The sequence below is a fragment of the Bubalus kerabau genome, chromosome 8, assembly GCF_029407905.1.
Source record: "Bubalus kerabau isolate K-KA32 ecotype Philippines breed swamp buffalo chromosome 8, PCC_UOA_SB_1v2, whole genome shotgun sequence".
NCBI lineage: Eukaryota > Metazoa > Chordata > Mammalia > Artiodactyla > Bovidae > Bubalus > Bubalus kerabau.
Genome location: NC_073631.1, coordinates 78,095,130 through 78,121,027, shown reverse-complemented (window position 1 = coordinate 78,121,027; position 25,898 = coordinate 78,095,130). Strand labels below are relative to the sequence as shown.

The 25,898-nt window shown below is 51.1% G+C and overlaps 1 protein-coding gene and 1 non-coding gene across 7 annotated transcripts in view; one reads left to right on the top strand and one right to left on the bottom strand.

The window, feature by feature from the left end:
* TNS3 (tensin 3) overlaps positions 1-25,898 on the bottom strand; it is a 223,066-nt gene that overhangs the window by 117,408 nt on the left and 79,760 nt on the right. For 5 of the 6 annotated variants that reach the window (XM_055590657.1, XM_055590659.1, XM_055590655.1 and 2 more), the window contains 2 exons: positions 4,054-4,106; positions 1,947-2,118 (listed from right to left, as the gene is read on the bottom strand). In XM_055590657.1, coding sequence (XP_055446632.1) covers positions 1,947-2,096 — 150 coding nt within the window. In that variant the 5' untranslated portion in view covers positions 2,097-2,118; positions 4,054-4,106. Of the gene's footprint in view, positions 1-1,946; positions 2,119-4,053; positions 4,107-13,641; positions 13,821-25,898 lie in introns of those variants that run through there. The other variant, XM_055590654.1, reaches the window with a different exon arrangement.
* On the top strand, positions 1,144-1,217 carry TRNAI-AAU (transfer RNA isoleucine (anticodon AAU)). Its single transcript has one exon. It is a non-coding gene; the product is annotated as a tRNA-Ile (tRNA).

Sequence of the window (25,898 nt, the reverse complement as noted above, 5' to 3'; positions counted from 1 at the left end):
GCCTGCAGGGGGCCTGGTCTCAGGAGGCCCTGGGCCTGCAGGGGGCCTGGTCTCAGGAAGCCCTGGCCAGCCCAGAGCCCCAGGCTGCGCTCCTAGAGAAGCAAAGCTGTTTGTGGAACCTGATTACACCTCAAGCAAAGGAAAAACTAAGGACAGCATCGGGGCAGGAGGGGCTCCACACACCTCTCTCTTCAGAGATGAACGCTATAGAGACCTGAGAGGAAGGGTGCTCCAGGGATGGGGTCCACGGCTCCTCTACCCCAGAACAAGCTACACCCCGGACCACAGGCTCCGTTAAAACCTGCCTCAGAGAGCCGACGTCTGTGGCCTGACCAGGCAGCTGTGTGTATGTGTTGGGGAGGGGTGGGGATGACTGGCCTCCACGTGCGCTTGTCAGAGCACACAGTTCAGATGTGCAGTGGGGAAGAAGTGCGTCCAGCCCAGGGTTCTCAACTCAGGCTCCATGGAAGACAAACACATCTTTCCTCCCAGTTTTCAAAAAGGTCCTTATCCTCGAATGAGGTGAGGACCCACAGCCTCACCATTTTGCAAGGTGGACTCAGGCTCTGACAAGGCACCACCACTGTGAGGGGAAGTGCCCCAGCCCCCAGCCCCCGACCCCAGGCCTCAGGTCTCAGGCCTTCACCCTTGGTAAGCAGCAAGCAGGGGAGAAGGGAGGAGGCATCCCATCCCCTGAGTGTCAGGAGGAGGAGACCATTCCTGCAGCTGTGATCAAGGACAGGGTGGGACAATCTCATGGGCTGGACCCCACCTTCCCCGCCTGTTACCAGGCCATGCTGAGGACAGTGGGAAAGCCACAGGCTGGGCAAGGGCTACTGGAAGCCACTAGGCGTACCTCCCTCTCTCTGCCTCCAGGGCCACCCGCCCAGCCGTTTAGACATCTGAGGAGACTGATAAGGATGACAATAACTGCCTTGTCAGTTTAGGGTAAAGATTAGCTGCCTTATGGAGATAAAGAGGCCTTCTAGCAGCAGGTCTGGAGAAGGGCAAGGAGCTGTCATCTAACTCAAGTAGTGGAAGATGGAGCCACAGAGCCACCTGCCGGACCAGGGCCTCAGGAACAAGAAAGGGTAGGTGGAGAAAGAGGACGTTCAGGAAGACTGGTCCTCTTCATCCTCAAATGGCCGGTTAGCTCAGTTGATTAGAGTGTGGTGCTAATAACACCAAGGTCACAGGTTCAATCCCTGTACGGGCCAGAAGCTTACAGTGCACTTCCCTGGTAGCTCAGCTGGTAAAGAATCCGCCTGCAATGCAGGAGACCCCAGTTTGATTCCTGGGTTGGGAAGAGCCCCTGGAAGAGGGCATGGCAACCCATTCCAGTATTCTTGCCTAGAGAATGCCCATGGGCAGAAGAACCTGGTGGCTACAGTCCATGGGGTCACAAAGAGTCAGACACGACTGAGTGACTAAGCACAGCACAGCACCTTCCTCAGATGTGTGCTCTGTTCAACAACCTCATGTGTGTTTGAAAGGGAACTGGGGTGGAAGATAGTTCTGGATGCCCACCTTCCAGTCCTGGATTCACTTCAGAGGCAGGGGTGCTAACCCCAGCAGCAGGGAAGGAAGCTGACACCCCTCGGGGTGCACATAGGCCACGAGCTGGGGGGGCTGCGCTTTCACGAGGAGCCCAGACGCTCCACTGCACAGCGGGCTATGTGGCAGCACAGCCTCCCTGCGGCGGGCCCCCTCCCCGCACCACCGCCCGTCAAGCCAACTGCAGAGGAACAGACCTGTATTGCCACCCGCAGGCTCCTTAGTCCCCACACATGGGGACCCTCGCTCATTAAGTTTCAGCAAACTCAGCACCCCCCAGTCCCCCACCCCCGCCGCACACTGTGGCCATCCTCATGCTCAATGTCCCCCCCATCTCACAGTCCCCACCCTCAGTGCCCCTTGCTTCCCTCACGCTCAGTGTCCCCACTCACCAAGTAGTTGTCCCCATGCTTGGAGCGTAGCATGCGCGTCACCTCCTGCAGGTTGTGCAGGTAAGACTCCTCAGAGCAGCCCGCGGGGAAGGACACGGCGATGATGCGCTCGGTGATGTAGGTGAGATCCAGCTCGCGGCCGTCCTCCATGGCGGGGCTCAGCCCTGCAGGCCTGGGAGACACACGGGCAGCTGTCAGGAAAGGGGCCAAGCACCAGGAGGGACGTTCGCTCACTGTTCACACCCGGACCTGATGACAGGCTTCTGGGAATTTACTGATTCTCATCACAGGAGGGCACAAAGTTAAAACTTCCTTAATGGTTATGACTGGGGCACTACTAGCTACAAGCAGGGAGCACACTGAGGCTCCTGGTAGGGGGCAGGCCTGATGGAAAGCCAGCAGAGAGAGGACCTCCTTGGGCGGGCATGAGTTCAGAGAGCCCAGATCTTGGAAGGAGGGGCATTGCTTACTCTAAGTGGCAAGTCAGGTGTAGGCAGCAGGGAAGAAGCCCATTAGACAGATGAATGCAGAGCAAGAGGCCAAGGCTGGGAGAGATCAACAAGTGCCTAGGCACATCTGCAGGTCCCATCCTGGGGGAGATGTGGAGGCCCGCTTCCCAGGGAGGAGGCTGGCCTGTCCTGCAGAGAGGAGGAGCTGGGAGGGAATTGCAGCAGCTGGGAGGCAAGGGCTGGCATCTATGAGAAGAGCTGTGTGCCGGCTCTGCTGAGACTGCCCCTGGGCTAACCTAGAGGGTAGGCATCAGGTATCAGGAGGATGGGGTCTGGAAGAGGACAAAAACACCATGCAATGAAGCCAGCAGAGGGGAGGACTTAGTGAGGGCCATTGGGTGGGGAGAGCCTGCAGCCTGGTGAGCCCAGGATAATGCTTCCAGCACGCAGCATCCAGGCTCTGCTTCCTCATCACTAGGACTGTGCAATGGGGACCACAGGCCCCAGAGCCCCTCCCAGGAAGAGCCTTCTAGGGCTACGGGTGCCGTCAGGGATAGAAGGTGAAAAATCCAGATGAGAAGTGATGGGGTCAAACCCAAAGACTGGTGAATCCATGGAGTGGTGCAGGACAGTCACAGGAGGGTGGTTTTAATCTATCAAATCCCCCACCACCAGCTCTAGGGGCTTGTAGCTGTTGTTTGTGTACTACTCCTATTACATGAGTCTCTCTCCTAATTCTGAAAAAAATTCAGAAGTATACTAAATAGTTTAAACACACTTCTGAGGATTCATCATCCAATTTCAAAATGGACACACAGCCAGGCTTTTTCCATCCGTACTCCCTGTTATCCCCTTCCTCACTGTGATTGCCCTGAAAAAACCCAAGACATTATATGTCATTTCTGTAAGTATTTTTGTACTTATTTCTAAAAGACAAAGATACGTTTAGAACTACCTACAATGCAATTATGATGCCCAAAAGAAATAATATCTTCAAATATCCAGTATCATAAATCTATTTTTTTTATTGGTTTATTCAAATACAAACAATCACCAAGATATTTTTCTCTACCTTATGCACCAGACATGAATGTAAAAGAGTTCTGTTTACTTTAAAAAATCAAATCACATCTTTTGACCTGGAACTTCCCTGGTGGCTCAGACAGTAAAGAATCTGCCTCCAATGCAGGAGACTCAGGTTCGCTCCCTGGGTCGGGAAGATCCCCTAAAGAAGGGCACAGCAACCCACTCCAGTATTCTTGCTGAAGAATTTCATGGACAAAGGAGCCTGATAGGCTATAGTCCATGGAGTCGCAAAGAGTCGAACACGACTGAGCAACAGTGACCTATTAAAAAATAATGAGCTTTTCATGTGCTGAAGTCAATTCTAGAACTTTCCCCAATGCTACATTTCACAATCAAATCACAGCATCGTAATTACTGATGGGACATTTCCACAACCAGGATTTCTAATGCTGGGACATTACATTCCAGAAAGAGACACACATATGATATTTATCATCTTCGAGCATTTCTATTTAAAATTGAAAAAGACATTAAGATTACTACAGAATAAAATAACATCACGCCCGGGCTTCCTCTCCGAGAGCTGACCCAAGGCCACAGGCACAGAAGTGGCTTCAGTGAGGGACACTCACCTGAACGCTTTGTCACAGCACAGAGAAGCAGGTGTTGATGATGCCCCCGGAGCCTGCAAATGACAAGACAAGGGTCATTCTCAGATCTCTGTGCTGCCAGCCCACACACTGCAAACCCCACTGGGAAGGAAGGATGGCAGTTGTTTCACATGACCATAAACGCCGTCAGACCCTTCACTATTGGCTCATCTTATCACCTGGGAGGGTCGCCAGCTTATCAGGACATCTCAGCCCTAAGACCTCAGATCCCAAGTGACACAATTCCACTAATCAACAGCAGGGCGGGTTCCCATGACCCCTGCTCAAGGCAAGGTAAGCGGTCCATGGTCATGGCCTATCTGTCCCAGGATACAGGAAGCCCTCAATCAACGTTGGCCACTATTACATTATTATTGTTTTATCTGCTCAAAAGAACCAGTTGCTGATTTTCAGAGAATTCTCCATTTTTACCACTCTATTTTTGAAAAGCTTATCTGACAGGGAAAAAAATTTCAGGTTATAATTACTTTACAGTCTACACAACCCTTATGTATGTGTGTGAGTGTGTGTGTTAAACTCCAAGGCGTGTGTGAGAACTAAAGTCGCTTCAGTCACGTCCACCTCTTTGTGATCCTATGAACTGTAGCCCACTAGGCTCCTCTATATCCACTATTTCAGGAGATGAATCCAGTAACTTTGTGAGAGAAATTACTCCCCATTTCAGAAGTGAGGAAACGAAGGCGCAGAGAGGTGTAAGCTTTCATGGAAAACTGCAGAAGGGGAGGAGAATCCAGATGTCCCTGTCTTGGTTCCCCTGAACGCCTTCCTCTCAGGAGGCTCCTTTCTCTCCTGCCCTCTGTGAGCTCCTCCCTGCCTGTTGCGTCTCATGGATACAGCTCTGTGGACCAGCCCAGGACATGCTCTGAGTAGGTGACACAGGGGTGACCATGCAGCAGGCTAGAGCTGGCCAAGGTGGACAGAGCCTCGGCACCCCCTTCTGCTCCTGCACCCCCTGGCCCTGGGGAACCCTTCTCAGACAGGATCTGACATCCCCCCTTGCCTGGTGTCCCACCTGGGCTCCTGGCTCACAGTGGCTCCCCCAGTGTGAAGCGAAGGGATGAAGAGTGAATACCAAGTTTATTTCAGGGATCAGTGAGAGAGATGACCTCCTGAAATTACACAAGGTGTGGCCAAGCCAACCCCAAACTGCAGAGGTTGTGACCTGGGCCCCAGACAAAAGCAGGACCTGGAAGGCACTCTCCTCCATGCTCAGATGTGAGAGTGGGCTCTGGATGTGCACACACAGTGGCTGATCTTCCCTAGCCAGGACACATGCCTCTAGTTCGTCTCCTCCTCTCGCAGAGGTGTCTGGGGACCAACTGAGATGGTCCCCATGGGTGCCAGGTACCAGAACTTGCCCTCCACTGTTCCAGTGTCCCCAGCCTCCGAGACCACCTCCCAGTGGGCGGCAGGCCTCACACCCCATGTCTGTACTGTTCTGGGCTCCACACCGGTCCTGCCCATCTTCCCAACACCCCAGACTTCTGATGGCTCAGGCCATATGCACTCCAAACAATGAGATTTGGAGGGCGAGGTCCATTAGAAAGCAAAGATTAAAATCTAAAAATATATTTTTAAAGTATTTCTAAAATGTAAATGAAATGTAAACGAATTCATCATTTTAGAAAACCGCTTGTCCATAAATATAAAAAGCGCTTAAAAGGTCTGAAACACGTGACAGCAATGTGAGGAATGACTCAGGAAATCACTGGGAAAGTCCATAAGTCTCTATGGACCAGGGTGCTCGCTGCATTATGATGTGTGTAACCGCGAAAAATACAGCCTAAGAGCTCAACCCTGCGGCTTAGTGACATTGGATAAGTCGTGGGGCTCACAGATGCTGACACACTTGTGGGCCTGGAGAGACGCCGTGCTGTGTGACAGCGCTGGCACTAACAGCCACGCGGCCGCTCCCTGGCGCAGAGTGCGTGACTCACACACGCACTCAGCTACACACGCACACCTGGAAATGTCTACCAGTGTGCAGGCTGCCTGGGCAGCGGCGTGTTTCTGGAATGTCTCACCACATATCTTTTCTTATTTTTTCTTCTACGTGCATTTACTTTTTCCTTTTCTACTGAGAACACAGTTTACTTCTGTAACTAGAGAAAGTGCAACACCAGGGTCAGCTCAGATGAGGTGCCAGATCCTGGTGTGGCATTCAGGTCTTCCCGCCAGTGACAGAACTCTGACACTCCTGGAGGGAAGACAGCGAGGGAGCCTCTGAGGGTGGACCCTGAGCACCTTGGAACTGGAACATTCTTGGCCTACCTAGAGTTACAGCATGACAGCTGCAGGGGCCTAAAAGTGACCCCACCCTCACCAGGGCCGGGTCACAGGCCCTGAACACTGTGCAGGGCCATCCAGCCTGTCCTTCCTCCCAAGGACTTCATCTCCCTTAGGACTCAGCTACTAGTCTTGGCAGATCATCAAGATTCCAGAAGAGCTGGTTTTAAGCTAACCTGACTCCAAACATCCCCATGTCTGAGAACCACTGTCCCAGTCGAGGGCACACAGCACCGTCCACTGTTCCTTCAGTTCATGCGCTTTCCATTTTGCTTTACACTGTGAGTGTGTATAAGGAAGGCACACAATATCTCTGCAATGTGGGACAGGTACATAATTTATACATAAATGAACATAATGTAGTGCATCCACACTCCATTACAATTAAACATGCATAGGTCCCAGCCCTGGGGGTGAGTACAGAAACCTGTCTGGAGACCACTGCTCCCAATCAACCAGCACAAGGGACTGATTATGTCTTCTGATATTTGCAAACGTCTCTGCATTTTCACTAAGAAGCTGCAAACCCTGGTAAGCACGTTGTGCAAACCTATGTGACAAAGCAAAGCAGGAGAGCAGACAACACTCTGAAGGGAGGGGAAGCCATGGGGGTCCTGTGGCCCAACCCCACCTGCTGATGTCCAAGCACTGACATGACCAGGCCAAGCTGCCTGCCCCCAGGCCGACCCCGCCTCACCGCTTAGCCTGTGAGGCTGCTTCCCCCATCATTCCTGACACACAAGCGCTGAGTTTCAAGGGGGCTACAGAGCCTTCTCCAAAAGCCCCCATCATCCCACACTCTCCCATGGTGTGGCTTCAAGGTCTAAGAGAACTGACTTAGTTTTGCTCTGTAATTCCCCAAATCAGCACATGAGCAAGAGATACCTCCTGTTCCAGAAGCCACCAAGCTGAGCAGCTTCTGGGCCTCAAGTCCCAGGAGGGTAGGGAGGGTGGGCCTGGAGGGGCAGTACCCACAATCCCTGCAGCAGCCTCAAAGCCTCACAGCTCCACAGAGGGTCCAAGCCAGCCGTCATCCACAACAAGTCCTGAACACCACCGCCCTTCACATGACAGATGTGTTAGATAATAAATGCATAGCTATATGGTACAAGATTACTCCATGGAATAAAAGTTATGACCAACCTAGATAGCATATTCAAAAGCAGAGACATTACTTTGCCAACAAAGGTCTGTCTGGTCAAGGTTATGGTTTTTCCAGTGGTCATGTATGGATGTGAGAGTTGGACTGTGAAGAAAGCTGAGTGCCAAAGAATTGATGCTTTTGAACTGTGGTGTTGGAGAAGACTCTTGAGAGTCCCTTGGGCTGCAAGGAGATCCAACCAGTCCATTCTGAAGGAGATCAGCCCTGGGATTTCTTTAGAGGGAAGGATGCTGAAGCTGAAACTCCAGTACTTTGGCCACCTCATGCGAAGAGCTGACTCATTGGAAAAGACTCTGATGCTGGGAGGGATTGGGGGCAGGAGGAGAAGGGGACAACAGAGAATGAGATGGCTGGATGGCATCACTGACTCGATGGACATGAGTTTGAGTGAACTCCGGGAGTTGGTGATGGACAGGGAGTCCTGGCGTGCTGTGATTCATGGGGTCACAAAGAGTCAGACACAACTGAGCGACTGAACTGAACTAAACTGAGATGGTACAATAGATGATAAATGCACAGCTAGATGGTACAATAGATGGACGATAAATGCATAACTAGATGGTACAATAGACAGATGATAAATAGGTTGGAGAGCTGATAGATACACTGATAGAGGATATGTAGACACACACATAAACTCATGAAAAATATGTAAACAAATACAAACCTACATACAAGCAATACAATCAAAAAGCTAGGCCTCAGCCTACCCTCACAGTATTTCTCAGTTTCACCTGCAGCCTGAGCTGTTAGAACAAGTTAGACTGAAGTAACACACAGCAACTCAAGACAATCTGACACCAACCATAACTATAAGTTTGTAAATAGAGAGCGAACTCCTTGAAGGCCGGCCCTCTATGCCTTCCAGCAGCCCCCCATCACTTAAGTGGATGACAGCAGCTGGAACCCCCACATACTGACTATCCACCCCAGCCTGCCAGCAAGGCACCTGACAACCCTCAGGGGAGGAGCAGGCAGGGAGGCAGGCACAGCCACAGCCTAGTGTGGAGGGGCTGTGGGAGGTGAGGGAGGTGAGGGGCTGAGGGAGGTCACGTGAGGGGGATAGGACTGGGGGGGGGCATGGCCAGTGCCAAGGCCCTGCAGTGGGACCAGCAAGAGAACCAGTGCAGCCAGAACAGGTGCAGGAGGGAAAGAGTGAGGAGGGGATTCTCTAAGAAGAAGAAGGCAGGCCCTCTGGCCAGTCCAGGGCCTCCAAGAGGCTGGAGAGAAAGCCTCCTGCCTTCCTGCACGCCTCAGCAGCCAGCTGTGCCTGGGGTGACAAGGCCTGTGTCCACAGACCATGCAGCCCCCCTGTCCCCCTATAGAAGACAGCAACATTCCACCAGCACCATCCGGTAAGACGCGACAGGTGACCAAGGTCAGGAAGCAGACCCATTCATGGCCAGGCACCTGGTTCTCAGCAGGAACCCCAGTAAGACATGACTGTCCTCACTTCACAGCTGGGGAAATGGCATTCAGGACTCTTAGGTGTACAGAATCACACAGTTAAGAGGCGGCAGCAACTTCTGACACCAAAACCATGGACTCTTTCGATCCCCCGGCCCTCGGTGGTCCACAGCCCATCCTGCCCAGCCTGTCCTTGGGTCAGACTGAAACCAGTGAAGCTAGAGAAGCTTTTCCCGGGGAAGCGAGTCTAGCCCTAAGCCTAGAAGGACAGAGGAATCATGAGTGAGTCACCACTTCTAAGCCAGGTTCTGAGATCTGATGGGCACGAAATCCTGCAGCAAGGGAGAATCTCATTCTGGGGCTGTGTTTGGAACCAAGCAGATGAGCGGGCAGGCAGGACCCGGATACACTGGAGAGAAGTCCCGTGGCTGCTCAGGGAGCTCACGCCTCACGCCGACTGGAAGCAGCCCGACTTGTCCAAACACCGCACTTGTCAGGAAGGTGACATGTGACATTTCTATGCGTCTTTACTTGGAAGTAAAGAATTTATCTACTCTTGGGGCTAAAAAGCTGAAGCCCTCATCTATCACCACGGTACAGTTCATGCCTTAAGAATGTCTGATTTATTTTAATGCACATGTATATATGGAATCTAGAAAAATGGCACTAACGGAACTATTTGCAGGGTGGGAAGAGAGACACAGATGTAGACAACGGACTCATGACACAGGGGGTAAGGAGAGGGTGGGATGAATTGGGAGAGTAGCACTGACATACATACTAGTGCTTTGCTAAGTCACTCAGCCATGTCTGACTCTGCAACTCCATGGACTGTAGCCCGCCAGGCTCCTCTGTCCATGGGACTCTCCAGGCAAGAATACTGGAGTGGGTTGCCATGCCCTCTTCCAGGAGATCTTCTTGACCCAAGGATCAAACCCATGTCTCTTATGTCTCCTGCATTGGCAGGCGGGTTCTTTACCACCAGTGCCACTTAGGAAGCCCATATATACACTAACATGTGTAATACAGATAGCTAGTGGGGAGCTGCTGTACAACAGGGAGCTCAGATCGGTGCTCTCTGATAACTAAAGGGGTGGGACGGGGGGCAGGGAGGGAGGCTCCAGAGGGAGGGGATATGTATACATATGGCTGATTCACAATGTTATACAGCAGAAATTAAAACATTATAAAGCAATTATATTACAATAAAAGAAAAATGGCTGAGAACTACCTTGCTGAAGCCTCTTGAAGACAGTTCCTTGCTCATAAGTAATCCTGCATCCTGACCTTGGAGAAGGCTAAGGAAACCTCTCTACTTGTAGACCCCGGGCCCCTAGATCTGTGTTGCAAACTCCTTTTCTCTTGTTATTTTGCAAGAGGGCTGCCCGCCTGCCTTCCTGGAGGGCCTTTGGAGTCTGAGCCCTGCAGGCCACCACCACCCTCTATGGATCAGTGCCAGTGTCCTGGGTGAAAGGAACTCGGGCACCTCCCAGTTCCTCCCAGTCTCCCTGTCTCCAGGGCAATGCAGCACCCGCCTCCACCCCGCCCAGCCTCCTTCACCTGTGTCCCTTTTGGCACGTGCTAATCACAGCTTGCAACTTCTCAAGGCACCAAGAAAAAGAAGGAAAGAGGTAAGAGACACAGGTGGGATCCATGGTAAAGGTTAACCTATGAAAGGTAACCCAACGAGGCCCAGACTGCTTCTCCTTAAAGGTGCTGCTTGAGGCCCAAAGCTCATCTGCTTGGACCAGTATGTGGTCCTGGGACTCCGATGAAGCCGCTGGCCTCCCTGGGCATCAGCCTCTTCTGATAAAATGACAACTTTTGGATCTAGTGCTCAGAAGGCCCGGCCCAGCCCTAAAATCCCCGAGTCCATGGTTCCGAGGCAGAGACTAGCGAGCCGTCCACCCGATAAAGAATCAGATGACCTGCCTCGGGGCTCTCTTGTTCAACATATTTTTCAAAGTATTAAAACTCATTTATTTTCCAAATGGGGTTATTTTCATATTTGAAATAGGCAATAGCAATTTTGCTGCCAGGTGCCCATCTTTCAACTATGGATAGTAACCAACACGACATCTGCATGCTGATACAAACTTCTTTTATTAAAGAGGACAGAGATGGGTGCGCCACTGGCCGAGACCAGCAGAGGCTCAGTCCAGAGCACTTGGTGACTCTGGCCCAAGCACCGCTGGGAGGGAACTGCTTTGCCCCTGATAACTGTGCCTCTCTAAGAAGGAAAGGATGGGGTTCAGACAGGCCAGCCACCATTTGGGAGCAGACGTGGGCCAGCCACATACTTCCAAACAACAGAGGGAGAGAACAGGGTGCCTTGGGGTCCTGGTGGGGACCAATGGGATGAAAAGGCAGCTGGAAGCTCTCTGGGGATAAAGGCCAAAGCACATGTCCAAAGTGGGAGTGCTGGAGCTCCCCGGGCACACACCCTGCCAGCCCCATCTGGGCTGAATAAACACAGGTCTCCACAGTGCCTGGGGGCCCCTGGCTCACAGACATGGGGGGTGTCTGGAGGAGAGGGGGAGGCGAGATCCCCATCCACTGGGCAACATCTCCTAAGAGCCACTCACTCCCCAGGGCGGATAGGGTTCCAGGGCCCTGGGTTCCCAGCTGGCCTGACGTTTACTTGGTTCTGTCAAGTATCCCTGCACCACCTCGAATCAAGACTTAAACCTCTGCTATCTTGACAGGATGCCAAGTATCATACTTTTTCAAGGAAAAGGTGTGTAGTCGATGTATCACAGGAAACAAACACCCTGAAGGCCTTACTCTGAATGCAAAAGTGCCATCGAAGGCTTTGGACAAGGGAGCTGCTGTCACGGCCAGCAACCGTCTCCAAACCAAAAGACCCTGCGTCGCCAGTAATGAGTGCCAATAATAATCTGCCATTGTGAGAGGCAGACCACTGGCTTCCTATAGGCTTCTACAAAATAAATGGTGCTTAACAAAGCCGACGCAGGAGTGACACAGCACAGACGCCACATCACTGAGGGCCTCAGTGGAGCCTAGGGGACCACCTGAAAGGCTTACAAGAGGGATCTGAGTTGGACTGCAGGGAGGGGTGGAGACAACAGCAGCTGTAAGGCTATGCGCTGTCACCCTCCAATCCCCAGGGCAAGAAAGTGGAGGAAAAGACAAAGCAAGACCCGCCACACAGGAGTTAAGTCGGGGGGCCAGGGCTAGACCCATGCCCGCACTCCTCGTCATGGCCATCCTCCGGGCTTCTCCAGGAGTCCCTTCCTGCCCCAGGAAGCTGTGACTACAGGGCCACATAGGGACAGCCAGGGTTAGTCACACAAGGTGCCCCCTGCATTACCAGCTTCCACTCTCCCTTAGTTTTAAAGGCCTCTAAGAACAGGTAACAGAACTCCAAATGCTCCAGCTGTGTAGCCTTGAGCAGGCACCTTGCCCTCTCTGTGCTTCATGCTCCTTACCCAGAAAATGGGCTGATAACTACAGCAACCTCTCTGCAAGGTGGCTGTGGGGTTAAAGCCGCAAAGGCCAGTCACACACCCAGAACAGGGCCCAGCAGAGAGTAAATGCATTATTGACATTTAAAGCAACATATGTGTTTTCTGGGAAACCATGAGATGAGATGAGGAGAAAATGAGAACAGAAGAAGTGCCTTAATAAGAACCACTCGGGGGACTTCCCTCATGGTCCAGTGACCAAGACTCTGAGTTTCCAATGCAGGAGGACTGGGTTCGATTCCTGCTCCGGGAACTAAATTCCACATGCTGCAACTAAGACCCGGTGCAGCCAAATAAAAAAATAATTTTAAAAAAAGAACGGCTTGGTGGGGAGGCCACGGATGCTTCCCTGTGAAGATGCAACAGCACCTGTTTCTGTCACAAGCACAAACACACACACTCACACGCACACACGCACACACTGCGGGCCTGGCACAGGGGAGAATCAAGCCTATGTTGGGGGGATGACGCTCCCATGTCCCCTTGCCACACCGTACAGCAGGCAGCAAAGCACTGGGGTCTGCAGGATGAGGGAAGGAACAAACCCAGCAGTCATTTCAAAGCAACAGAGGGCTGCCCTGGCCATTTTAAGAGGCAGGAGGATACTGTTTTACATTTCAGTAATGAATATCTAGTTAGCTTTATTTTCAGGCTACTAAAACTAAATGGGGTATATTTATTTATTATTTAAGTGGCTTAAATGGACTCATCATCTAGAAGAATAACAGCTGAAGAGTAGCCACTCTCTACACCTTCACAAGTTTGTACCATATGGAATCAATGAAATAGGGGGTGGCTGGCTATCAGGAAGAAATTGTCCATCGAACAGCCAGGCAGTGAAGCACCAATTCAGACAACCCAGTGACGGTGAAGGACAGCCTGTCCCCACAGACCGTAAAAGGTGGGTTCTGCTCACTGGCTGGCTGGGACTCACAGGCTGCACTCGCCCAGGTACAGGCTTCGGTAACACACGTTCTCACCCACGGGACCCCCCAGATCACCCCGTGGAAATATCTAATGAGATTCCCCCCACCTCCCACAAAGTAAGGAACCCAAAGCAGAGGCCTCCCTCCCCAGGCTCACCGCCCCCAACTCTCGCGGTGAAGGGTGGCACTGGGATCCCTGGGCTCCGCCCCTGTTTCCCACCTCCCCTCGCCCCCTCCACCTTTTGGGTAAAGAGCAGAGAAAGACCTTTCGCAGCTACCATACCAGAAACTTGGCAGGGCACGAGGACACTTCACGGCCCCCAGCTTCCCAGAGTCGCCGGACCTGTGTGCTGCTCCCAGCCATGCTGACCAGCCCTGAAACTGGCGCTGTGAAAAGGTCTCGCAAAAAGGAAGAAAAGGAACGTTGCATAACCAGAGCCAGATTCACAAGGAAGCACAGGGCCTGGTGGCAGTGCATAAATGTCATCACCCAGCTGGGGACCGGGGCGGGGGTTCCCTTAAGGAGACCAACTGAAACTGCTCTGCACGTTCTGTTTGTTTCTCCAGGAAAACAGACGGTTTTAAACAAACAGTTTAAAAATACGTTTTAAAACTTTTTGAGGGACTTGCGTGGTGGTCCAGTGGTTAAGACTCCATGCTTCCACTGCAGGGGGCACATGTTTGATCACTGGTTGGGCAACTAAGATCCTGTAAGCCACATGGCGTAACCACAAAAATAAAAAAATAAATTACAATCTTTTAAAAGGCAACAACTAGCCACATCCAGTTCAAACACGAAGGCCTTCATGTGTTCACTCATTCATTCACCTACTCACCGCCTGGCTCGTAGGGTGCAGGGGTGAAGTGTACCTGCTTTGGAACCTTAATGCCTGGGTGAGACCCGTGCTGTCTGACCTTTGGAAATTACTTCTCTGTGACTCAGTTTTCTCATCTGGAAAGTGGGGGTATTGGCAGGATTAAATAAGGAAATGTGCAGAGCTAAGAATGGCATCTAGCAGATAATAAAAGCTAAATAAACCTCAGCTTTACGTTCAATACTTGTGTTTGGGTGCAAGGGAGGGATTGACCCATAGAAGTGAAACTTCCCCACAAGCCCACACTAAATGCAATAACCTGCCAAGACCACAGCTCCATTCAAAGAAATAAGACTTGGGCAAAGAAACTTTCCCAACGTCAGCCAGCCAGCAAGACACTGTTCCCTTCCAGAACGAGAAGACCAGAAACAGATTCATTATCAGGATTGCCCACCTTGAGAATTTTTTTCTTAACGCTCCTACAAGTAAACAATTACCATGAATTACTAGAAAAATACACACCCCTCTGAAGTTAGGAAACTAAAAGTATATGAAAGTCACTCAGTCATGTCTGATTCTTTGCGACCCCATGGACTATACAGTTCACGGAGTTCTCCAGGCCAGAATATTGAAGTGGGCAAGCCTTTCCCTTCTCCAGGGGATCTTCACAACCCAGAGATTGAACCAGGGTCTCCTGCATTGCAGGCAGATTCTTTACCAACTGAGCTAAGGTAACGTCATTCTGCCCCCAAGCTCAACTATGAGAAGCAAGGTTTTGTTCACGCTAAGATTTGTTGTTGTTCGGTCACTAAGTCATGTCCTGAAACTATGTCTATGCTTATTTGTCACCAAATACTCAGATTTCTGAGATGCGTAGGCTGGTCTGAACCATGTGGAACTCGGAGGCTGATGAAGGGAGGGAGGGAGGCCCAGGACAGGCAGCGGAAACCATGCTTTCACAATCAAGCCTGATGTCCCAGAGGGGCTGGTGGGCAGAGGTCTGCAGGGCAGGCAGCGGCCACCCCCAGGAAGCAGAGCGTGGGAGCCAGGGTCAGGGCTCAACGCCCCATGTAACTTTCACAGTCCCATTAAAGCAGAGTGAGGACAGGAGCAAACAGAGGCGAGGCGCCAGGGACGGACTCAGTGCCAAGTGCAAGTAGAGGCCCTGCAGATCCCTCTGGGGAGGAACTCACTGCACTGGGGAGCATGGCCCACTTCTCCTTCCAGAAGCAGTTCCCTCCTCCCATCTTGCTCCCTCCCTGCCCCTGGCCTGATGTGGCCCAAGAGTGGTTCAGCAGGAGCGGGGAGGCTGGGAGCACAGGAGCCAGGGGGGCCGGTCCCACAGTGGAGCCGAGGGCTCGGTGGCAGCACGTACACAGGCTCCGGCTGAGGGCCTCTTGCCAGGACCCTGCGGGAACCAGAGAGGGGTCAGGAAGGACCGCACAGGGCAGGGGTTGCATCCTGCTGGCGCCAATGAATCCCATCTCCGTGGGGATCAGAAAGGGCAAAGCCAGAGTGCCCCACCCCCCACCCCTGTCCTCCTAAATTCCCCCAGGAACCCTACTAGGATTCTTGGGAAGGCAGGTGTCCCAGAACCTAACAGGTGTCTGCCCACCCACCCGCCTGCCTGCCTTCTGTCCTTTTGAATTAGTGCAAAACCAAGAAACAAACACAAAATCAAAGTCAAAGAGCATGGCAGGACCAGAAAGAAGCAAGCGCCTGATACCCCCATTAGCTCCTTAAATGTCATGTTCCTTGGGTGCCAAGTTTCCAGGAGGCCAAAAGGATAAGGGAGGTAGTGGTTGGACACACGTCAGGCTGTGGGGACACTGAGGCTTTACAGGTGACCCAGCCTGTCTGAGGCTGCATTAAACTCACTCCCTTGACACTCACAAGAGGAAAAGCAAGCAGCGCTGAACCACGAGCCGCCCAGAACCAGAGCCCCATCCCCTATCCCCCACTGTCAGAACCTCCCCTCCAGCTGTCTACACTAGAGGCTGTCCAGCAGATTTCATTTTATGAAATAGTCTGGTACATCCCTTAAATTAAGAGGAAGATTCACAATGGGCCCATTTTATAATTACACCTAAACGGGCAGTCTTTTTTTTTTTTAATCAATTATTTCATAACAAGAACATTCCATTTCTTCTCACAGAATAACACAGGGAGGGGTGTGGGTGGCCCTCACAGCCCTGTCCCTGGCAGGATGGCCTCCAGAGGAAATCACCTGGGGTCTTCTTCCAGTCCAGACACAATGGAGACCCCGAGCTGGGGAGCCGGAGTGTCTGTCTTAGGTCAGCTCAGTCCTCACAGGACAGCAGGGGGTTCCTGAGAGGGACCACAGGGGTGGGGGGTAATCGGGCCACTTGTCCCCTTACCTGTCATGTCAGCAGAATTTTGAACTCTTCTAAGCTCCAAAATCACTGCAGATGGTGACTGCAGCCATGAAATTAAAAGACTCTTACTCCTTGGAAGAAAAGCTATGACCAACCTAGACAGCATATTAAAAAGCAGAGACATTACTTTGCCAACAAAGGTCTGTCTAGTCAAGGCTATGGTTTTTCCAGTAGTCATGTATGGATGTGAGAGTTGGACTATAAAGAAAGCTGAGCACCAAAGAATTGATGCTTTTGAACTGTGGTGTTGGAGAAGACTCTTGAGAGTCCCTTGGACAGCAAGGAGATCCAACCAGTCCATCCTACAGGAAATCAGCCCTGAATATTCATTGGACGAACTGATGCTAAAACTGAAACTCTGATACTTTGGTCACCTGATGTGAAGAACTGACTCATTTGAAAAGACCCTGATGCTGGGAAAGATTGAAGGTGGGAGGAGAAGGGGACAACAGAGGATGAGATGGTTGGATGGCATCACCAACTCAATGGACATCAGTTTGAGTCAACTCTGGGAGTTGGTGTTGGACAGGGGGGCCTGGTGTGCTGCAGTCCATGGGGTCAGACACGGCTGAGAGACTGAACTGAACTGAAGCACCAGCTCTCACCTCTGTACAATGGGTCAAGGATGGCAGCCTCTAAGCTTCCTGAGGATTGGAGAAGTCAAGAGGACCCTGTTCCCATGGCTCCTGGTGGTATCAGCTCAAAGCCAGACTCTTCACCATTTGAGGGCCCTGATGGAGAGAAGGTCCAAGTCCAACTCCTGTATATCACAAGAGAGGAACACGATGGGGAGGGGCAGTGAGTTCTGGTGGCGTAGTAGACGGGGCCAGGTGTGGTGCCCCAAGGACAAGCTGTTTATTCCTTACTCCATGGTGATGGAGAACACCCTACACCTGGGGAATCAGGTCTCAAAGACACCAACAAATTCCCAACAGGAGTGTTCTCAGCCCCAGCCAGGGATATGAACAATGCAGGAAGGAGCAGCCCAGGAGTGACCAGCAGCCCAGGAAGAGACTGGATGTGTCTCTAGAAGGTGAGGACCTGTGTTATTAGCCCTGGGGTAGGGTCACTCAGCCTGGGCGGGTAAGAGATCTCTGCAGAGACAGGGTTTCAGCAGCAGAGATGTGGGTCTACTCTGGGGTGTCCAGCAGGGGCAGTGTCCTGTCCGGCAGGCCCATCCTGCCCCAGTGCCCAGACCACTCAGCCCTCCACCATGGATTTCTTCCAGCTTGGCCTCTCCTTCTGCCCACCTCTCAGGTTTGTACATGAACTGTTCACCACAGGTTCAGGAGGAGACAGTTGCAAGTGAGTTAGGGTCTGTTCTCTCCGATGGGCAAGTCAGGGGAAAAGGTCTGAGGACCCCTAAATCAATAACTGATCGACTATAGTTCATTCAAGGTTGTCATGTTCTTAAAAAGTCACCATGACACTGGCCAGGCTTCTGGTGCCTCAAAGTACCAGTTGGCACTTCAGGACTATAGCTGAGTGCCATTGTAAACAGAAATCATGAACAAAAAGCAAAAAAAAATCCCAAAATGTGGCACTCAATATAAATACACCTTGAGAAGGACCTCTGTTTACTCTTCGTCTGAGGGCTGAAACAAGAGGCGCCTTGTACAACACAGCTGGTGAGTGCCCGCATGCAGCTCAAATTTTCTGCCCTTCTGCACATGTCCCTGGATGGCCACAAAATCACAGTGAGTGTTGATTTGGGGATTACAAATAAGTTTTCATAAATAGGCAAGTTTGCAAATATATGATCCACAAATAATGAGGAGTGACTGTAACTGAACCTGTTATTTGTAGATGATTCAGTCTTTGATTCACCTAAGAAATACCTGGAAAACTTCCCAATTCTAATGTCCCCACATAATAAATTTGTCCCAATAATATCATGAAAAGAATCCTAATCACAGTCTAACCCAGTCACATTTGTAACTTGACGGGATGTCATTTCTTTATCCCAAGGATGCTTTACACTCCTTAGGAAGCTAAGCCCTGGAGTTCTCTTGCCTCCTTGGATGGCAGGCTGAGTGGTGAATGCCACCATGCTTCCTTCTAAAGACACATCACTGTCTCTGTCGGAGCTCTGTTCTCACCTGAGGATTTAGGATGCCACACCCTGAGCTGCTTGAAGCATTTTTTAGACAGAGACTCTGAAGAAGCTGGCTCTGTGTTCTAGAACACAGACAAAAGGACCACAGTGTTGTCTACACAACACGGGGGAGGAGAAGGGCTTCAGGAGGCGAGAGACTGCTCCCAGGAGGAAGGGATCTCAGCGAGGCAGCCCAGCACCCTTGCCCACCCCCCAGGCTGCAGGGTCCTCAGTCATCCCCACGCTCAGCTCCCACAACCTGCCAGCCTTGCTCAGAGTGGGCCCTCCCCTGGAAGACATCTCCTTCTAGACCAGGTGCCCAAATTTCTGCTGGCAGCACAACCACCCGGAAGGCTTAAGAAAAGAGATCTGGGGACGGGGTGGGGTCAGAGAATGTGTGCTTCTAAGTTCCCAGATTTATGCTGCTGCTGCTGCTGCTGCTGGGCTGAGATCACACTTTGAGAACCACTGACTAAACTATTTGTGCATTGCTTAGTTTGTACTAAAACCTTGCTGCTGCTGCAGCTAAGTCGCTTCAGTCGTGTCCGACTCTATGCGACCCCATAGACGGCAGCCCACCAGGCTTCCCCGTCCCTGGGATTCTCCAGGCAAGAACACTGGAGTGGGTTGCCATTTCCTTCTCCAATGCATGAAAGTGAAAAATGAAAGTGAAGTCGCTCAGTCGTGTCCGACTCTAGCGACCCCATGGACTGCAGCCTACCAGGCTCCTCCATCCCTGGGATTTTCCAGGCAAGAGTACTGGAGTGGGCTGCCATCGCCTTCTCCAAAAACGTTGTTACCACATACTAAGATGACTTTATTAAAGTGTCCCTCACTGTCACTTTCACTCAATGTGAAACCCCAATCTCCCAATCACATTTGGAATGACCACTGCAGCAATGCTGTCAGCGTTTACTTGAATATTCTCAAGGACAGGGAGCTCATTTCCTCCAGTCCATTTTAACTCTTAGTTTTCCAAAGTCGTTTGTTACATTGAGTTTAACTCATTCAACATCAACCCCTTTGGAAAGGAAGCTGTATAAATTTCTCAAAGAGTAAGAATGCCCTTGGCTAGTTTGACACTCACTTTTATGTAGGATGTTTTTAAAAAGCTTTATGAAGCAAACATTGCCATTTTAGAAAACAATATATCAATCCCCTCTGGGTCCTGTGCTGATGAAAATGGCAGGATTTCAGTGAAGCATTTCCTCAAGCAGACACAGTGTGCTTCCAGAGGCCAGCGGGTCATGAGGCCACAGTGGCCACTGGTGGGCAAGCCTTGAGCCCTCACATATGGGAAACGACTGCAGGGTGGGGAGCTGGCAGTGTATCTCAGAACATGGTGGGCGACGCGTATGGTGAACAGTTCCTGGCCACTGGGCCTCAGTCACCTGCTCACCTTGAGCTCTGTGCCTACACTACCTGCATCCTGCATAATAACCCCGGGAGTGGGAGACAAGGGTGAGGAGCTTCAGGTGCCCCAGCTTCCAATACCCCCCAGATGAACTGCATCCACACACCCACCGCCACAGCCCCTCACTGAACCACTGTAAAGCCAACTCCAGACATTATACCACTTCATCTAATAAGTATTTCAGTATCTTTAGAATAGAGAAAAAAAACAACAACAACAAAATACCAGTATCATTAGCAATCATTCCTTAATATAAACCAAATACATCATCATATTTGTACACAAACATGTAATCAATGTTCCAACGTCCCTGTCTTACAAGTATCGTTTTGGTTTTGTTTTTTCACAGTCTGACACTGTGAGTGGATCCACATCAAGTCTTACCATGTTTATTTAACCTGTTTCTTCAGTTCCTTTACAACACAAGTTCCTCCTCCTCCTCTTCCTGCAGCATATTTGAAAACAACCGGGGTTCTCTTTACCCAGTAGAATTTCCCCCTTCTGGATTTTGCTGACCTCTCTGGAATTATTTTTCAGATCGCTCTGGCCCTGTATTTCCGGTAAGTCGTGGGTGGGTCTGGCTTAATTTGATTCTGGTTTGATTTCTGGTAGGGGCAAATATGTAATCAATGTTCCAACGTCCTTCACATGAGGCCCACATGACCCCACCAGCTTCCCTTTGTGACCAAGCCAGTTACAGAAGGTCACGTCCTAGAGCCAGCTGCTCCGCTCTTATTAGCGGTCTGAAACACGGCTACTCTATCACTTTCTCAACATCTGTCAGCCGGAATTCCTCACCAAATAAGGCTTTCTCCCTTCATCTATATTTAACTCTGAGGTACAGATCAAACATGAAAAGAAGGTTGAATGCTTGATTGCTTTTCTTTACCAAATTTCACAAGTTGGCTCCTTAGCACCCCAGCAAAAGTCTCAAAGTCACAAAGCTGAAAGCTCTGACAACTCCGATCCAGGCAACACTTGGGGGTCCCAGTCCTGGGCTCCACACCTCCTCTCCAAACCCAGTTCTGGAGACAGGCCCCTGGATCCCCACGCTCCCTGGCTCCCAGGAGAGGGCCAGGCGGAGGGCCCGAGGGCATGTAGAATTTGGGGGAGAATCTGACTCCCCAACCTGGAATCCCAATCTGACAGCCAGAGTCACTCCACCCCTCGGCCACTGCTCTGCGGCAGAGACTTCTACATGGGGGAGTTCGCTGTTATGCTTTTTTAAAGGAATACTCTCCTTACAGGTAAAAATACATGCAGGTAATTCAAGTGCTTTGGTAATATGACGCTTCTCCTCCATCCCAATTCAAGGCATTGAAAAATAAGCAGTTGGTTTTCCCTTTCAGTTGTCACTGCTATTTCCAGCACCAATCACACAAAACCACTGTCTTCAGGCGTCCCTCCCACACTTAAAAACCTGTGACTGCAATAGACTCAGGGCCATAAAAGAAAATAAATAACACTCAACCTGAGTTTTCTTATCCACTGCAGACTTCCAGCCTTTGGACCTGGGGACACCCCTGTCATTCCTTGGAAACATTTCCAAAGGCCCATCCCTGGGAAAGGAGCTGTCACTCTGGAAGCTGTTGGCCCTGGTGACATCAGCCCAGAGCATGGGGCATGGGGACCCAGGATGAGGGTGGACAGGGACACCGAGCTGTGCCATACCTGGGTGGACGTGCAGAGGACACTGACATCTGACAGGTGGACAGGAACAGACACAGGGAAGCAATTGCTGGTGTGACTGCAGGCGGCTGGTGTGGGTTTTAATCATTAGCTGGGCTCCATGCTGCCATGGGTTAATGTGTTTCCTGCAGCCTTCTCCTCACACCCGCAGGCAGGCCTGGCAACAGCAGGGAGCCACCAGCTCTCAAACCCCGGCTCCAAAAGGGGTGGTTTTCCCTTAATTTGTGGAGGGTTGTCCCTCTTTCTCATAGGTCCCTGAACTGAGACTTGAGGAAAGCCTCCTCGTGGCTGACCCGGAGTCCCCACTAAAGAACTGCAAACACCATCAGGGCCTCTTTTACCAGGTCACTTCCCAGAAATCCTGGCAATTCTACCCCCAAAGGTGAAAAAAAGCCAAAGCCTGGGTGTTATTTCAGGTGTGGAAGGGGATGGTAAAATCAAAGTTAGAGTAGACCAAAGTCTGGCCTGGGGTTAGAAAAGGTTGGAGGCAGGTGCCTCTTCCCTGGAGATCTACGGGAACGCACACCCAGGTGCAGGGATAGCTCAGGGCAGCATTTAGGGGAGGTGCTGAGGGCAGCTGCAGGCAGAGGCTGGGCAAAGGTCAGGGCCCCTTCCGTAACGGGAACTGGCTGGCCCTGACCAGTTTGGCCTGGGTCCTGCTGATTCCCAAAAGGAATGGAAGAGGTCTTCCCATCCCAGTGTGAACTCACACTGACTTCATGCCAGTCCAGCTCCCCAGCCTTCAAAAAGGACTCTGAAGTGAGAAAAAAATACAACAAACGAGCAACTGAAAAATGAAGTGACAAAGTCATCAACCCAGCCCAGGAGCCTGGCCTGCTCTGAGCTGCTCTGGAGGGGCTAGTGGACATCTGGGTCCCCAGGGCACATGAATCTCAAGAACAGGGAGCTCCCAGACTGCACCTCAACTCCAGCATTTTCTCAATGCTTCCCACTGCTCCCCCAAGCTGTAAATCCCCGGGCACTCCTGTCCATCCATACTTCTTGAGAATATGCAGAAGCAGCCAGCATGTACACCCACTGGGATGCAGCAACTGCGCACATAGGGCCTGGGGCTCCCCAGAGCAAACACAAACCCTCAGCAGCACCGCAGGGCTAGAGCACCCTGCCTTTCCAGTGGAGATACTGCCACAAGCTCTGGCCTCACCCCTGTCCCCCGTTTCTGGTTATGTGACCTTGGGCATGTCCCAGCCCCCTGAGTCTAGGTGTATTCCCCATGCTTCTCTCATCCTAACTGGGCCTTTCAGTCTCCATATACCCACTCAAGGGTCTTCCACGGGGCTCCTCAGATGACTCATTCCTGTATAGACAGGCTACCTGGTGCAGAGCAATCAGAAGACTTAGTTTCAAGGTTGAACTCTGGGAATACAGCATCATGCATATTTTTATTTGAGTTTCACCTGGCTTTTTACCAAAAACATAGATATTAAGTTTGGTTCCACTGACCAAGTGGAAGACTTGGCCTTTGATCTGACATGATTCTTGAGACTTTTCTCTATTTCTAAGATCAGAGGGATTAAAGAACAAGGAAGTTTGCAAGTGTCTTTTGGCCTGAAACAAATTAATCTCATCGTGGTGGTGGTTTAGTTGCTAAGTTGTATGCGACTCTTGGGATTCCATGGACTGCAGCCCACCAGGCTCTTCTGTCCACGGGATTTTCCAGGCAAGAACACTGGAGTGGTTTGCCATTTCCTTCTCCAGGGCATCTTCCCAACCCGGGTCTCCCGCACTGCAGGCAGATTCATTACTCACTGAGCTACCAATTCTGGTCAAATATGTTCTAATGAGACAGACAGCCACTGAAGGGGCAGCTGTGCATCCCTACATGTGTGTAGGCACACGTGGACATGTGCTTTTGACTTTCAGAAAACAGCATCTATCACTCAGCTAAGACCCTGCTGTGGTATGCAGACCCACGTCTGTGCTTCTGAAGTTCACTACACAAGCAGAAACAATCTATAACCAGGAATAACCAGCATCTAGTCAAATACCTGCACTTACAGACGAGGACAAGAAATTCCTACAGAGAGCCTGCTATGGATGGGAGCCAGCAGGAGGGACAAGGTTCCATGAGCTTCAGTAACACTTCTTCACAAATTAGTACCAACAGAAAGCCTATACTCTGTCGTTGTCACCTAATTTTGCAGTAAAATAAAGGGAATATCATCATCAGAGTATATATTTTTTCTCTTATCTCAAACTCCTAATTATCCAATTTGGCGGGCATCCTTACTGAAATAATTCAATACTTTTGAGAGAACCTGTCTCAGGTCAATCGTGGGAACTGTGACGACGACAGCACATGCTCATGGGCCCGTGTCCTCAACAGTCAAGGAGCCCTCCTGTCAACGTCATTCCATGACCACGTCCTCTGACTTTGTGAGTTTAAGCCAACTTTATTGAACAAGGGGCTCCCTGGTGGCTCAGATGGTAAAGAATCAGCCTGCCAATGCAGGAGATGTGGGAGACACGGGTTCGATCCCTGGGACAGGAAGATCCCCTGGAGGAGGAAACGGCAACCCACTCCCATATTCTTGCCTGGAGAATCCCACGGACAGAGGAGCCTGGCAGGCTACAGTCCAGAGGGTCGCAAAGAGTCGGACACGACTGAGCGACTAAGCATGCACGCACATACACACAAATACAAAGCTGTAGCTGTCAGAAGGCAGGTTGGAAACTGTAGCCTGAGACAGTGTAATGTGACTCCTAATGTCACCTTTGGCAGAAACTACCCATTGTCTTCACTTTAATTAAACAAGGAGAAATAAAGCCGCCCGAGTTCAGTAAACAGCTGGCTCAAATTTCAGAAGCTATTCTTATACAACCTCTCCTCCAGTTGGAGAAACCACAATGGCCGAGCAAAACAATGGGCTGTGTGCGTGCCAGCTGCCAGGTGAAGGCCTGCACCTGCGCCCTCCGCTGGGCCTGACACTGCCGCCCGCCGCCCACACGTGGCCCCGGGAGGCGGGGGCACGGCCTCTTTCAAGAACGGTAGCTGCTCTGAAGAGAATGCACTCAGACACCAAGCAGCGAGGGGCTTCCGCAGGACTGGCTCCTCCGGGGCCTCTCCAGCCTAGACAGAGGCCCATGTGTGCTTCCCGTGGGTGTGGCTGTGTGGGTGGTTCACACACGTGGACTCCCAGGGTCCCCGTGAAAGCTACAGCTGCACCCAGGAATGAGTTTCCATTGGTGCACTGATATGAATGCACCCCCTCGGGCAGCACTGGAAGGGCAAAGATAACATGGAAAAACAAACACCACTGCCTCGCACGTCAGTAAAAAGCTGTCAGGCCAAGTTCAGAGCTCCATGAGGTCTGTGTCGTGAAAAGATCCTGTAATCAATCCGCCTGCCACCATCTGGAGGCTCTCACGCCACCTGCATCCTGACCACAGGCTCTTTTCCATGGGCTTCCTGAGTTCCTCTAAGTCTCTAAATGAGAGATGACAAGAATCAAGGTCTCAGAAGAGCCTGTCAAGGTGCCTTCAACTCTCCCGCAGCAGAGGGAACACTCGATGAAACCGATCAAACTGGTTCTCCCCGGCAGATGGCAAGAGAACAAGGATCAAAGACAAAATACAAACAGCAAAGGCGGCGGGAACTGAGACCTCTATCGCCCTCCTGACTTCACGGAACAACAAATAAGGATTTCCCCACTCACTGTGTACTCTCCTTATACCAGAGCCGGTGCTAAGAATCTTCATACATTACTTCACCCCATCATCCTTACAATGACCCGCGAGGAAGGTGGTAGCATCCCCACTTTATGGAAGAGGAAAGCAGATCCCAGAAGTAAGAGGGCTCAGTTCAAGGTCACGCAGCTCTCTATTGTCACAGCCTGGGGGGGACCCTGAGCTGACTCCAGCCCACGCTTGGAATCACTGCTATACTCTGTGCTGGATGTGCCTGTGAACATGCATGTATATCTACAGAAACAGCTAGAGCACACAAGTGACTCAGTTTTGAAGAGCCTGGCTACCTCTCCCATCACTAATGATCATGGTCACCTAGAGAAACAGTGACGCATCCACTGTACAACCCAGCAGAACACATGCCACGGAAGTCCACAAGTGTGACCCAAACAGACAGTGAAGTAGCCGTTATCCTTTTCTATT